General features: G+C 39.9%; 1 protein-coding gene across 2 annotated transcripts in view; it reads left to right on the plus strand.

Annotated features, from left to right (window-relative positions):
- Positions 1-16,106, plus strand: part of PIKFYVE (phosphoinositide kinase, FYVE finger containing) — a 94,744-nt gene that overhangs the window by 9,808 nt on the left and 68,830 nt on the right. The window contains exons 3-7 of one of the 2 annotated variants that reach the window (XM_006903008.1): positions 895-1,013; positions 1,808-1,979; positions 6,387-6,594; positions 10,937-11,026; positions 14,726-14,864. In XM_006903008.1, the coding sequence (XP_006903070.1) occupies positions 895-1,013; positions 1,808-1,979; positions 6,387-6,594; positions 10,937-11,026; positions 14,726-14,864 (728 nt within the window). The remainder of the gene's footprint in view (positions 1-894; positions 1,014-1,807; positions 1,980-6,386; positions 6,595-10,936; positions 11,027-14,725; positions 14,865-16,106) is intronic. The other variant, XM_006903009.1, reaches the window with a different exon arrangement.

Below are 16,106 nucleotides of genomic sequence, written 5' to 3' on the forward strand. Positions count from 1 at the left end.
AAACCCTCTGCCAGGTCCACTCCACCATGTAGCCTTCACTCTAGACTCCTGTCATGACAGAAATACCTAGTCACATATCCCTTTTAAACAGTTTTTCCCCTCATCTGTTTCAGTGCAGTATACATTATTGAACTCATCTTTCTCAAGTCTCTCCCCAACCCCAAGATCAGTCCTGTTTTACAACAGTGGCACCATGCACTATTTGTCCTTTTGTGACTGAGATATTTCACTCAGCATAATGTCCTCTAGAGTCACCTGTTTTAAATAATATTGTATGAGTTCCTTGTTTTTCAATGCAGCATAGTATTCCATTGTGTGAATATACCACAGCTTCTCTATCCATTCATTTGTTGATGGGCACTTAGGTTGTTTCCAGCTCCTTGCTATTGTGAACAAAACTGCAATAAACATGGGTGTGCATATATTTGCTTTGATGTCAGTTCTGGTCTCTTTGGGGTATATCCCAGTAGTGGAATTGCTGGGTCAAATGGTATCTCTAGTTGCAACTTTTTGAGAAAGTGCCATACCGCCTTCCACAGTGGTTGTACCATTTTACACTCCCACCAACAGTGAATAAGGGTTCCAGTTTCTCCACAACCTCTCCAGCTTCTGTTGCTTGCTGTTCTGTTAAATTTTCCTATTCTGACTGGGGTGAGATGGTATCTCATAGTTGTTTTAATGCTTGTGTGTTCTTGTACTTACTATATGGTAATAAGTAACACTTTAAACTTCTCTTTGTTTTATGATAGTATAACCTCATAACTGTTTCACTGACTAGGAGAACATATGCAGATACTGACAATACAAGGCAGTTTGAATCGTGTATACACCTATTGTGCATAGAGTCTAGGAACTGTTAACAAGGTGTTTTCTTTTCATTTTGATCCAACTCAGATGCAAGAAGGAAAGCAGAACCTAATTTTGGAGGTCATGACCCTCGTACAGCCGTTCAGCTTCGAAGCCTCAGTACAGTATTAAAACGCCTCAAGGAGATCATGGAGGGGAAGAGCCAGGTACTGCCTTGACGCTTGTAGGGTTGAGTTGCTTATTATCCATTCTTGGAGATAATGCCATGCCCATTGAACGTGACACAACACTGTTTGAAAGAGCATTTAGTTAATACTGCTGTCAACTAAGGGAGCTCAGATAGCTTAGTGGTAAGGAGTTGTGCTGACAACCCAAAGGTACCCAGTTCTAATCCACCAGCTGCCTCCTGGGAGAAAGGTGCATAATCTTATCTATGCAATTTACTGTCTCTGAAAACAACTATCAAGCTATCAACTAAGAACACATTTTTTTAAAAATATAAATTAATTTTAATATAGTCTAGTTTTCTCACTTTACAGTTAGTGTGTTTTGTGTTCTTCTGTTGACGTTTGTATCTAGCCTGACAGTTAAGAAACTTTATTATTTGTGTGAAGTGTAGGGGCCCAACTTGAGTTTTTCCTCATTGGACCCAGCATCATTTTAGTGAAAAGACCATCCTTCCATGCCTGTGTTACAGATTGTGCCATAAATCATACGTGTGTGAGGGCATTCTAAACCATGCATTTCTGGTTCATCGTTCCATTTTCCCCTTGTTTTTGCATTAGTACCTTTGAAATTTCCGTTCCCTTGAAATTCTCATATGTTATGAATTCTTAATTATTGGCACAAATGTGTTTTTTAGTATTTTCTTGGCCATTTTTTACTTTTACATTTCCATATGAATTTTAGAATTGACTTAAAGGTTCTGCAAAATAAATCTAGAAGTCTGGTTGAGAATTTGTGTCTATTTGTGTCTTAATCAGTATTTAAATGTTTTTAGGATAGTGACCTGAAGCAGTACTGGATGCCAGATAGCCAGTGCAAGGAGTGCTATGACTGCAGTGAGAAGTTCACAACCTTCAGGCGGAGACACCATTGTCGACTCTGTGGACAGATTTTCTGCAGCCGTTGTTGTAACCAAGAAATCCCTGGAAAATTTATGGGCTACACAGGTAAGGGCATTTTATTGAGTTTTGCACATGATAAAGGTAATTTCTATAAAATCGTGGTAATACAGAACCAGTATTGAGCCAGTTTTTATTTTAGGCTTTTTATGGAAGACACAGAGGTAAGGGAGACACATTATGTTCTGGAGGGTTGTAAAGTCGAGTAAGTAAGTATGACTGTATGGAAAGAAAAAAAAGTTTCTCATTAAACTATGAGAGCATGGAAATGAGCTAGAAAAAAAATTATAGTATGTAGTTAGGTGCTTTCGAGTTGCCTTTGATCACTAGTGGTCCTGTGTACAGCAGCACAGAACCTTGCAAAATCTGACCCCATCCTCACAGTCTCTGCTCTCCTTAAGCACACTGGTGCAGTCATTGCCAATCTGTCATATTCCGGATTTCCCTGTTTTATTGCTGACCCCACTTTTCCAAACATAGTGACTTTCTCTAGGGTTAGGTCAGATAACCTGCACATAGTATGTAAGATGAAGTCACAACATCCAGATTTCACATTTTCTAGATAGATTCATTCTTTTGACAGTCAATAAATAGTATGTTCAGTACTCTTCACTAACACCACAGTTCAACGACATCGGCTCTTTTGGGCCTTCCTTACTCATCATCCAGCTTTTACATACGTATGAAATTAAAAATCCGATGGCTTGAGTCAAGTTCACTGAGGTAACACCCTTGCTCTTCAGCATGTTGTTTAGGTCTTTGGCAGCAGGTTTATACAGAGCATTGGATTGTTCGATATCTTGGCTGCTGCTTATGTGGGTATTGACATGGATCCAAGTAAAAGAAAATCGTTGACCACTTCAGTCTTTTCTCCATTTACCAGCATTGTAGAGTGTTAAGAAAACTTTTCAGATTTTGGGTGCTCTCTTTTTATGTGGGTTTTCTGCTATGTTTCATTTCTTTTTATTTATTTATTTGAGAAGCTGAAAACAAAGGGAAACAGTAATTTGATGGTTATTTCTAAGCAGTAACTGAACATTCCAAGTGTTAAATGTTCTCTCAAAAATATTTCATTTTTATCCTTTCACTGTATTTTTTTTAAAGTTTTTAGCACTTTCATTTTGTATGTGTGTAAGTCCAGATCCTATTAGCTTGACTTTATAAATACCGTAACCTTTCATGTCATCAGGCCAGTTTTCGTGGCTTCATAATAAAACAAAACCAAACCCATTACTGTTGAGTCCATTCTGACTTTTTTGTGATACTCTAGGGCTTCACAATAGTGTCTTCTTTTTTTATTTGTTGCTTAGGGAAATGTGTTTTTATTTGTGTTGGTGAATGTCCTTGATTTATTCTTTACCACCTTGAACCTGCTGTCTCTGATAGAGCATTTTTAAATGTTTCTCTGTTACTGACGTTGAGTTGGAACCATCCCATAACTGACACTTCAGCAGATTTTTATTAGTTTGTTTAGTTTTGATTTTTAATTTAAATTTTATTAATTGTGAAAAACATGTATAGGGATACAGGGGGTGAGGGTTGGGAGCAGAAGGGTGAGGATGGGCAGGGATGAAATTACTGGGCTGCACAAATTGGTGGGTTGGGGGGTTGGAGGGGGGCAGAGTAGGCAAAGGAAATGAGAAAGATGCAGTGGAGACCAGAAGAGACAGGGCAATGGTAAGCATATTCCAATGGTGATTATTTTTTTTTTAACAAATTGTCTTATTGACTTGTGGGTTTCTCATTTGGGAATGGGGCGCAGACTCTCTGGCTTTTTCAAGCTGAACAGGGGTGTTGATGGGAAGGGGGAGCCCACTTTGACACCTTAGTGGTGGTCCTGAGTTGAAGCTGCATGCTGCTTTGTTCTGTTAGAAGATATTTTCTTGACGTTTCCTGCTCTCTGGACTGCAAAGTGTTTGCCAAGGTGGGTTCAGTGGGAATGGCTGGCTGAACCCTGAGGCTCTATCCTTCTTTGCTTCCTTAGCTGGCAGTTTTATTCTCCTTTTGTCTCTGGAACTGAGTTCAGTTCTTAGTGTTAAGGTTACCTATAGGAAAAGGAGCAAACGTTGTTTCTGCCACCACTGCCTTCTTGGTTCTCTCCCTTCAGCAGTTTTTTAGGCTATAAATTGCATAGGAGAAGGTTGCCCATCTCTCTCCAAAGGAGCTTTTTGTGGATTTGAACTGCCTACCTTTGAGTTGTCAGCACAACTCCTTACCTGCTAGACCATCAGAGCTCTTTAAGGGCCTTGAAAATATTATTTTAAGCATTGATTGTTGTTGATTGCCTTCAGGTCAAGCATGACTAATAGTGACCCTATGAACAAAAAACCTGAAGCCTTTCTGTAACTATCGACATTTACCAAGGTTCGTAGAGTTTCCAGAGGCATAATGTTTAGGAAGCCACTCCCACTTCCAAATTGTAAGAATAATTATTCACTATTTGGGGATTATATATTTTAACTCAAATTTTTGTTGTGTTGGTGGTATGTGCTGTCAAGCTAACTACAGCTCACAATGACCATAAACAGTGCCTTTGAACCTTTCTCTGTCCTGTGCCATCCACCATCTCTGGCAAATGTGAGCTCATTATTGCAGTTACTATGTTAATCCATCTTGTTGACAGTCTTCGTTTCTTATTCTAACACTTCACCTTTCCAAACATGATGTCCTTCTCCAAGGACTGCCTCTTCCTTACAACATGGCCAAAGTATGTGAGAGCAAGGGCCACGTGGGGGTGGGGGTGGCCATGTCTGGCTTTTACCAGTTCAACAAGAGGGAACTGTCCCCATCAATAACATCCAGAACATAGAACTAGTTCCCATCAAGTCAGACATGTCCTTCACACTCTTCCACCTCTTTATACTCATCCCAACACCAATCTTACTGCTTTACTGTATTCAGAATCCTTTGCTATAGCCTGCAGACCACACAGAATCATACTAGGGAAGTCGAAGGCTATAATTCAGATTAGTAGCAGAATACAATCCCTCAGCCGGGACAACTTCTAAAATGTGCTTGCAGACAGTCACCTCAGCCTTGAGTCTTGAGGCTTTAGGCCTGTCCTGCCAATTATGGCTCTCCCCCTACCTCAGTCCTCCCAACAAACTCAGGGAAGGCTCTTAGCTCTGGTTCTGTGGAGGGTAGCAGTCCCAAGGTTCGCTCCATCCCACATCAGGTCTTTGGTTCTCTACTGCAGCTGTTGTGACTGCTACTCCCATAAGCCTTGCTGTTACTAGCACAAGAATCTCAGGCGCCAAAGTATCTCTTGTCTTCTCTTGTTTCTGCTTTTCTGGTGGTAAGGTTTTAAAAAATCTGTTGCTGGATCTGTTTAATTTAATGTCTAGATTAGCCAGTCCTCTTGTAGATAGGCTAACAGGCCTTGCTTGTATATTCCTGCCTATCCACATGGCAAGGTCAGTCAGTGGCTAGGGAAGCCGTTTTGAATAGTAAATCCTTAACACCACACTTTTAACATGGGCTGCATCTCATTATCATGGAGATAAAAATCCTTACCACTGGATGGATAAGCAACATCATGACAGAAGGAGTAAAGATTAAAGTTGTCAACGATTTCATCTTACTTGGATCTACAGTCAGCACTCTTGGTACCAGCAGTCTGGAGATCAGGAGTCATACTGCATTGGGAAAATCTACTGTCAGGGGTCTCTCCCAGTTACTAAGGAGTGGTGATGATGTATAGTTTGAAGATAAGGTGCTCCTCATTCAGGCCATGGTCCTTTTAGTTTCTTGCTGTGCATCTGAAAGCTGGACAGTGAATAAGGATAACAGCAGAACTGATGCTTTTGAGCTGTGGTGTTGGAGAAGTGTACTAAATTATCCTATGGACTGTCAAAAGATCAAACAGGTATGTCTTAGAGAAAGTGCAGCCAGAATCCTTTTTGGAGGCAAAGATTACAGAGCTTTGTCTCACGTGTTTTGGGCATGTTGCTGAGAGAGGGTTATTCCTTGGAGAGAGACATTATGCTTGGAAAGGTGCTGGGTCAGCAAAAGAGAAGAAGACCTGTGACGAGATGGATTGATGCAGTGACTGCACAGAGGACTCAAGGATGTCAGAGAAGATGAGGATGGTATAGGATAAGACAGATCAGGTGTGTCAGAGATGATGAGCATGGCGCAGGATGGGACAGGAACATTTACATCTGTTGTTCCTAGGGGTGCTATGAGTTGTACTTCGCTTAACGGCACCTTCCAACAAGAGCAACAACTGTCAAATAGTTCTTGACTCGTATATTTGAGGTAGTATGGACACCTGGATGGCTTTATCATAATGATGGATCCTTAAATAAATTATGTAATCATCATCATCATCATCATCATCTCCTTTGATGGTTTTCACTTGAAGATATTTCCTGTTAGTTGAACTCAAGGATTTAAAATGCTCTGTTGAATCATATAGCAGTACTAACTTTTACTTCCTTTTTATTTCTCTCCTAGGGGACCTGCGAGCTTGCACATATTGTCGAAAAATAGCCTTAAGTTATGCTCATTCCACAGACAGTAATTCCATTGGGGAAGACTTGAATGCTCTTTCTGATTCTGCCTGCTCCGTGTCCGTGCTTGACCCGGGTGAACCGCGAACACCTGTTGGGAGTAGAAAAGCCAGCCGCAACATATTTTTGGAGGATGATTTGGCCTGGCAAAGGTAGCTTCAGTTAAATACAGTTTTAAGTTTTAGAAATGCTGAAAGTTTTGTCACTTACAAACGCTTTTGGTTAACATTCACTTTTTATAAAATAATTCCTTCAAATGTTCTATTTTCTTGGCTGCTAAAAGGTTCAGAGATTTCAGCTAGACAAAAGGTAGGCCTTTAAGATTAGACTGTTGGCACCAAGAGGGCTACTTAGTGCTTAGGGTCACCAACTGTATGGTGTCAGAACACAGCATTTGCCCCAGGATGAAGCCCCAGAGGCAGGAGAGGGCTAGGATCAAAAGATTAATGGTGATGAGAATTACAGGAAAAGAATAAGAAAAGTGCCATTATATTGTAATTAATGTTATGAAACAAAATGTATGTGAGTCATTGAATGAAACCAGTATGCTTTGTTCACTCAGATCACGATTAAAATGAGGAAAAGTATTAAAGTTCACCTATTATAAAAACAAGATATTCACCTATTTTTAGATAGCAGTTATACTGACTAGCTGGGACCTAATTCCCTAAGAGTAAGCTCTCTTTATTCACAACTCTCCCTCTGGTACCAAAAATAATAAATGGCATATGTATGATCTTTATAAGTATTTATTGAATATTGAATGATTCTGTAGACAACAGGTAATTGAAATGAATAATTCCTAATATAACTGTCTATTTTTCAGGGCATATTTATACATTTGTAATCTCATGATTTGCAAAAGAAATCAGATTTTTCCCTTTTTAAGGACAGTTTTATAGTTTTGTTTCTAAGTAGCCTGCAGTGGAGGATACACATCCTTTCTTGACAGTTACCTGGAACTATTGGAGTTAGAATCATAAATTCATCCGTTTCTGATTGTTGTCTAAAGCATAACATCAAATCTGTAATTGTCAGAGAACTTAGAGCTTTTACTAAATTATTTTTGTTATTTTTGCATTTACCTCTTGAGGGAGGAATAATACTTGTTTAATAAATGAATTTAAAACAGTGAAAATTAGTGAAATGCAGTTATATCCTGCATAGGTGAATGTCAGGAGTATAGAATAGAAAGTCACATAATCGTATATGCAGCCAAAAAGATAGAAAACTAAACAGTCTAGGGACAGTGTGGTAAGTGAGAGGTGAGATTGTACAGGGACCAGAGACTCCAAAGTCTGCAGTGATGTTCTTTTTCTTAGCTTGTGTTTCATAACCATGGGTATTTTCAGAATCGTGCGTTTTTCACACTTTACGTAAGTTGTAGAAATTGGAAATACCTGTCTTAAATAATAAAGTTCTTGGGGGAGTGGGGGCGAATCTGTCTTTAATAACAATTTCCGAAAAGCATAGGGAGTTCTCAGCTGTTGCTTACTTTCGTTGGTAATACCTTTTGGTTGTATTATGGTTCTTCTGTGTGAGCCATTGGAACTTAATAAAGCAAATATCACAGAAGCTTTCAGAAAGATGTAGAGCAGATGTCAAGGCATGAATAATGGTTAAGCTTTAGGTTCTGTGCAAATTGTTTCATGTTCATTCTCTTCTAGTTACGTATCTGTTTTAAGCACTGATTTCTCTTTTTGACAGATAGGTACGCTGAGGCTCAGGGAAGAGGTAAGTAATGTACTCAGGGTCCCACGACTAGTATGAGGTAGAGCCTGTACTTGGCCTAGGTTTTTCTGAGTACAAGGCTATTTCAGCAGATTCCGGTACAGGAACTGAGAATAAGATGTTTGAATGTTAACAGAGCATTAAGTTTCCTTCAGCCATGCATATATTATGTGAGAAGAAGCCTGTAAGTTACTCATCTAAACTAATTTAAAAGTTTTATTGGCCTTCAGCTTGTTTGATAAACTCTATCATCACTTGGTATTTGATACACTTAAGATAAAAACCTGGGAGCTCTGGTGACCTAGTGACTAGTGATAAGGAACTGATCTGGCAACCCAGAGGCACATGGTTAAAATCCACCAGCTACTCTGCGGCAGGAAGGGGAAACATCTCCTCCTCTGTGATTTACCTCCTCTGAAAACCAGCCGGAGAGAAGGAGTTGATTCCAACTTACAGTACACAACAACAAAAGATCATAGCTTAAAGGGAGTAAAGAAAAGTGACCTATAATCTCATGTCAGAAGAAACTCTGAATATTGCACTGGAGCGCAGAGAAGCTAAAGCACAAGGAAGAATTCAAGATGATAAAGAGCCGAACAGAAGATCCCAAAGGGCAGCACGGGATGACAAAGCAAAATAGTATAAGGAGATGTGCAAAGTGCTGGAGTCGGAAAATCAAAAGGGGCCAAACTCGCTCAGCATTTCTTAAGCTCAAGGAACTGAAGAACAAATTTAAACCTCGAGTTGCTATAATCAAGGATGCTTTAGGCAGAATATTAAATGATCCAGGAAGCATTAAAAGAAGATAGAAGGAATATACTGAGTCACTGTATCAAAAGGAACTGGCAAACACAGAAGAATTTAATGAAATCACATATGAGCAAGAGCCTATGGTGATGAAGGAAGAAGTTCAAGCTGCTTTGAAGGAAATAGCAAAAAATAAGGCCCCAGGAATAGATGGTATACGAATTGACGTATTTCAGCCTACAGATGCTGCCCTGGATGTGCTCACCAAGTTGTGCCAAGAAATCTGGAGAACAACAACTTGGCCAACTGACTGGAAGAGATCTATATTTGTTCCTCTTCCGACTCGACTGCACATAACAACAACAACATATAAAAACCCAACAGAGTGTGGAAACTATAGAACGATATCATTGATTTCACACGCAAGCAAGATTCTACTGAAGATTATCCAAAAATGACTGGAACAGCACATCAGCAGAGAACAGCCAGAAGTCCAGGCTGGGTTTAGAAGGGGTCGTGGTACTAGGGATATTGTAGCTGCTGTTAGATGGTTCTTAGATGAAAGCAGGGAATACCAGAAGAATGTCTGTGTTTCATTGGTTATGCAAAGGCATTTGACTGTGTGGATCATAACAAACTGTGGCTGACTCTGAGAAGAATGGGAATCCCAGAACACTTGATCGTTCTAATGCGAAACCTATACTTGGACCAAGAGGCACTCGTCAGAACAGAGCAAGGAAACACTGCATGGTTCAAAATTGGGAAAGATGTATGGCAGGGATGTGGCCTCTCTCCATACCTTTTCAACCTGTATGCAGAACAGATCATCTGGGAAGCTGGGCTCGATGAGGACAAGTGTGGCATCAGGATTGGTGGAAGATCTATTAACAGTCTGCGTTATGCAGGTGACACAACCCTGCTTGCTGAAACTGAGGAGGACCTCATGCACTTGCTGCAGAGGGTCAAGGACTGCAGCCTTCAGTATGGACTGAAGCTCAGTGTCAAGAAGACAAAGATTCTCACCACTGGACCAATTGGTAGAATCAGGATGGATGGCGAAGAGATTGAGATTGTTCACAGCTTCAGTTTGCTCGGCTCCACGGTCAACACTCTTGGCAACAGTAGCCAGAAAATAAAAAATGTATTGCCATGGGAAAGTCTGCTGTTAGGGGCCTCTTCAGGGTACTGAAGAGCAGTGGTGTCACTCTGGAGAGTAAGGTGCATCTGATACAGGCTATGGTCTTTGCAATTACTTGTTATGCATCAGAGAGTTGGACAGTGACTAAGGAGGATAGAAGAAGAATTGATGTCTTTGAGTTGTGGTGCTGGAGAAGAGTATTGAATGTACCATGGACTGCCAAGAAAACAAACAGATTCATCCTGGAGAGGGTTAAACCAGGCTTCACCTTGGAGGCAAGGATTCTGGGGCTTCGCCTGACATACTTTGGACATGTTGTAAGGAGGAACAGGTCCTTGGAGAGGGACATCATGCTTGGGAGGGTGGAGGGGAAGACCCTCTGTGAGGTGGATTGATTCAGTGACTGGGGTAATCAGGATGGGTGTGTCAGAAGCCATGAGATTGGCACAGGACAGAGCACGGTTTAGGGCTGTTGTACATAGGGTTGCTATGAGTCGCAAGCAACTCGATGGCACATAACAACAAACAACATATCATAATTTCATAGAGAAACTATGAGGTTCTTAACATACTTAAACTGCTTTAAAATGCTAACAAAACACTTACCTGGCAGGCAAAATACTATGATCACAAAGGTGATTTTCCCAGGGCAAGGCATATCCATTGCACTCTGGATGTGCTGACTCCTGCAATTTCCCCAAATATGGGAAATATTATTGCTTAACTTGTGGTAGTGGGAGACTGCGTTCACTCTTTAGTCCTACGTAAATAAGGAAGAAGAAAATACTAAAATTCATTACAAGAAACTATAGCTTTTCCTGGTTTTGTTCTAAATGATTTTACTATTTTATTTCTCTCTCTCTCTTTTTTTTTAATAGTTTGATTCATCCAGACTCCTCAAATACTTCTTTGTCAACAAGACTTGTATCTGTTCAAGAGGATGCTGGGAAATCTCCTGCTCGAAATAGGTAATCTACCAAAGGAAAATTTTATTCTTTGTGTGATTTTTCTTTTGTTCTTGTTGTCATAGTAATGAGAATGGACAGTGTTGAGATTGACTGTACTTTGTCCTTGCTCCAGAAGCTGAGCTAAGAGACGTTCTTTTTACCAGTCAGCACGCACTTGTGTTCTTCCACTAGCACTTGCACTTTCCCCACTGGTTTTGAATCGTTGAACTTGTGCCCTTTCCCTGTCCGTTACTCAGATGACCTCACTTCCTATGTTACACAGTGAAGAAAAGAATACCACATGGGGGCTTTGTCAGCCTCTGTCACCAGTTTCCATCTTCATGATGTTGGAAATAAGCTGTTTCTCTTTTCTGCTTCTTAACCAAGACTGGCTACTTGACTTTTATCCCAGATCCCATCTTTACCGGTGTCTTGTTAGTTATCTGTGGATAGTCTCTAGTCCATGCCTGTTTGCTGATTCCTTACCATCACCATTTAAACAAAGGCAGGGTGTAATCATTAAAAGCAGTAACTCTCTTTCATGCTCCACCTCTAGTTGCTTCTGTTCCGAATTATTTCATTGCTTCTTAGCTGAATTCCTTGAAATAGTTTCCTATTTCTTTTATTTTTAACCTTTTCAGTCCACTGGAGTCTTGCTTACACTTCTCCACGGAAAATGATTTCTTTATTGCAGGTTGGAGGACTGTGTAAGCATTTATAAACTTGATGAACTAGACATTTGAACTAGCATTGTTTATTGTACTTTCAGGGAGCTCCGGTGCCTTGATGGTAAGGCAACCTTGATGTGCAGCAACCCCAAAAGCCCACAGTTCAAACCCACCATCTGCTCCATGGGAGAAAAATGGGCAACCTCCTCCCGTGTAGTTTATGGCTGTGAAAACCTCCTGGAGAGTCAGTTATGAGTCAATACTGACTCAACAGTGTATAACCACAACAGTGTACTTGTGTGTTTTCAGGGGCCCTGATGGTATAGTAGTTAAATTGCTTGGCTGCTGACTGAAAGATTGACACTTCCAATCCATCAGTCTTCCTGGGCGAGAAGGATGTGGAATATGGGCCCATAAAAATTTATAGCCTTAGAAACCCTACGTAGCTATTCCTCGCCGCCTTCTAGGGACACAGTGAGCTGGGAATGACTCAACTGCAGTAGATTTGGTGCTTTGGGACGTATTTTCACTAAGTAATTATTGAATACCTGCCAACGTAGTGCTGGGACTATATTAGTGAATCACACAGACAAAAATGAAGGGTCAGGAAAGCATAGGGAATGGAGCAGGGATTGATATTTAGGTTAATGTGGTCAGAGAGGGCCTCTTGAGAAAGTGACATTTGAGTAAAGACCTGAAGGAGGTGAGGGAACAAGCCATGTGGGCATCTTACATAAGTGTCAAAAGGAGTAGCAGAGTCCTGAGAGAAAGCCCTGGGGCCACGCATAGCAAGGAGGCCTGGAGTAGAACGATGCTGGTTAACTGGAAGGACTTTGCCATTGACTGCATGAGGTGGAAAGTTAGTGGAGAATTTTACTCTTAATTTCGAACTAATTTTAAAATATTTTGAAAAAAATTTCAGACATGGAAATAAGTTGCAAGCTTTATGAAATTCCTGTATTCTTTGACATTCATGAATTGCCTCCTTTTTGCTCATTTGAATTGTCATTTTTGGTATAATAGCCGTATTATTTTTTTAATCATTCAAGAGTAAGTTACAGGCAATTGTAAATATTTTTAACAGAAAAATATTATATTAATTTTTTATATAATATTTAAAAAATATTCCCTATTCTTCTCCCATAATATTTAAGTATAATATTTAGATAGTTAATAACCAGGTGTCCTTAGAACAGTAACTAGTCCCACAGTAGAAATTCCGGAAGGTTAACAGTGATACATTTTTGTTGTTAGGTATACTATTAGGAGTTCTGGTGGCTTAGTAAGGAGTTGCCCTGTGAACCCAAAAGGACATGGCTTGGATCCACCCACTGCTCCGTAGGAGAAAGAGAGATGTCTTACCATGAGATTTACAGTCTCCAAAAAGCTGCTGGAGCGTCAGCCATGAGTCAGTTCTGGCTCAAAGGCAATGAGTTTGTTCTTTGGGGTTTTATTATGAAGCCTTTATTTGAGGAGCTTTGGAGGTATGGTCTTTATGGAGCTACACTCGGGGGGTTGAAATTCACCAGCCGCTGTGTGAGAGAAAGATGAGCAGTCTCTTCCCATGTCATTTAGAGCCTCAGAAAACTCCCTAAAGGGTCAGCAATTAGTCCCTTCCGACTTGATGGCAATGAATTGGAGTGCTCTTTTTTTAAGCCATTATATTCATGATGCTAATATTTGTGATGATGTGCACAGGATAGAACAGGGTTTACATCCTTTGTTCATAGGGTCACTATGAGTTGTACTCAGCGTGACGGCATCTAACAGTAGTATTTGTGAAGACAGCAGGGCAGTTACTTAGTAGAATGACTGCCAGTTTGGTTTGGTTGCTTTCTCATGATTAGTTTTATACTTTTTATTTCTTTCACCTTTCACTTTTTCCAAGAGTGCTATGTAAGTATGTGTTCTGCATTTACTGTGTCAGAAAGAAAGTAATATTAGTTAATCCCATTATTGGTGATTTTGGCTTGATCTTTTGTGTTGCCCACCTGGCTTCTTCACTGTAAAGTTAAAATTTTCTCACTTGTATTTCATAAATAATACGTAGTGAAGATACTTTGAGACTGTAAACATCTTACCCCCAACAGTCTTTTACTCAGTATTTTTATGATTCTTGCTCTGTAAAACGTTCTTGGTTGTAACTTCAGCATTCTTTCTGTAGCTATTCTATATCGTCATCCTTTTTGTATTTGTTAGTTGACAGTCTACTAGAAAAGATCTACCCTCCCCCTTAATGTTGTTGTTGTTAGGTCCTATTGAGTTGGGTATAGCTCATAGCCTCCCTGTGAATGACAGATCAGAACCCTGTCCTATTCTGTACCATCCTCACTGTCTCTGAAACACTTGAGCCCATTGGTGCAGTCACTGTGTCAGTCCACCTGGTTGAGGGCATTCATCTCTTTTGCCATCCCTGCACCTTTCCAAACAAGATGTACTCCAAGGAATTGCCTCTTCTGACAACATGCCTAAAGTGTGTGAGATAATGCTTTATCATCTTTGCCTCCAAGGAGCACTCTGGCTGCACCTTTTCCAAGGCATATCTTAGGATATGGGATCTTCATATCCCAAGGGATTATCCATGGTATCTTCAGTACTCTTGTCCTAAACCACAGTTCAAAGGCATCAGTTTTTTTGTGTCATCCTTATTCATTGTGTCACCCCTTATTAGAAAGATTTAAATAGGGAGGGCATGACATGGTCTTTGAAAGGAATGTTCGACCTATTCTGTAGAGTAGATTGTAGGGTGTAAGAGTAGGGGCAGGGAGACCATTTAAAGCTGTTAATATCATGCATACAAAAGAATTGTCTTAGGCTAAAGAGTAGAGCTAACTTTATACCTACATAGATATTTCAGGTAGAGTAGTAACTAAGAAATTTTTTTTATGTACTCTTCACCTAGCTTCCCAGAGAAAAGTAAACTGTTATAACTACTTTTAAAAGTACACTTGACATTGCCAGGTAAATGTTTCTTTTAAAAGGAATTTGCATTGTAATTCTATTTTTTAGTGCAGAATTTATAACAATATGCCACTTCTGTTTTTATTTTCAGGTCAGCCAGCATTACAAACCTGTCTCTGGATCGATCTGGTTCTCCTATGGTACCATCATATGAGACATCTGTCAGTCCCCAGGCTAACCGAACATATGCTAGAACAGAGACCACCGAGGATGAACGAAAAATTCTTCTGGTACCACTTCAGTGTCTTTGCTAATCTCATTGCTGATTTTGAGCATAGAAATTGTTTATCGCACTGTTTTGGATTTTCCTCCCTCAGAGAACCATACAAATGTAACAACCACTTAGAATCTAACTTCAGCAGGGAAGAATTAGCTTATGATTTTAAGACTTGAGAAAATTCTCAGAGAGAATAATCAAGTGTTCCTCCTTCAGATAGTCTGCTGAGTTTCTCTTGACACCTTTCTCCTGTAAAGGTTAGAGTTCAGATATCTACATAGTCACTTGTTATGATCCACACAGTCAGATGCCTTTACATAGTCAAGAAAGCACAAATAGATATTCTTCTGATACTCTTTACTTTCAGTCAGGATCCACTTGACATCAGCAATGATATCTCTGGTGCCACGGCCTCTTCTAAATCAACTTGAACTTCTGCAGTTCCCTATCTATGTACTGTCCTAGCCATTTTTGAATGATCTTCAGCAGGATTTTGCTTGCATGTGATATTAATGATATTTTTTAATAGTTTCCATATACTGTTTTATCACCTTTTTTGATAATGGGAACAAACGTGAACCTCTTCCAATCTGTTGGCCAGACAGCCATCTTCCAAATTTCCTGGCATCGACTGTTAAACATATCCAAGGCTGCATCTGTTAAATGAAGCAAGTCACTTGGAATCCCAATTCCTGGGGCCTTATTTTTCCCCAGTGCCTTCAATCAGCTTCCACTTTCTCCTTCGTTACCAGTGGCTCCTGCTCATATGGTACTTCCTGAATTTTTTCAGTGTCAGTTCCTTCTGGTACAGTGATTCTGTGTATTTGCTCCATCTTCTTTTGATGCTTTCTGGGTCATTGAATATATTGCCTGTAGCATCTTTCAGTATAGCAACTTGAGGTTTAAATTTGTTTTTCAAATGTCTCAGCTTGAGAAATACAGGGCAAGTTCTTTTTTTATTCTCCAATTTCAGCTCTCTGCACATTGTTATAATATTTTGCTTTGTCTTCTTGAGCTGTCCTTTGAAATTGTCTGTTCACCTCTTTTACTTCAGCATATTTTCTTTTGTTTTGGCTTTTCAGTGCTCTAGTGCAGTTTTCAGAGTCTCTTCTGACATCCATTTTGCTTTTTTTCTTTCTGCTCTGACTTTGTAATGACCTTTTGCTTTCTTCATTGGATGTTATCCTGATATCATCCCATAGCTCATCTGTGGTGTTCAATGCTTCACACCTCTTCTGAAGATGATCTTGAAATT

This window comes from Elephantulus edwardii, unplaced genomic scaffold, assembly GCF_000299155.1.
Source record: "Elephantulus edwardii isolate Elephantulus edwardi_28Jun2011 unplaced genomic scaffold, EleEdw1.0 scaffold00493, whole genome shotgun sequence".
Taxonomy (NCBI): Eukaryota; Metazoa; Chordata; class Mammalia; order Macroscelidea; family Macroscelididae; genus Elephantulus; species Elephantulus edwardii.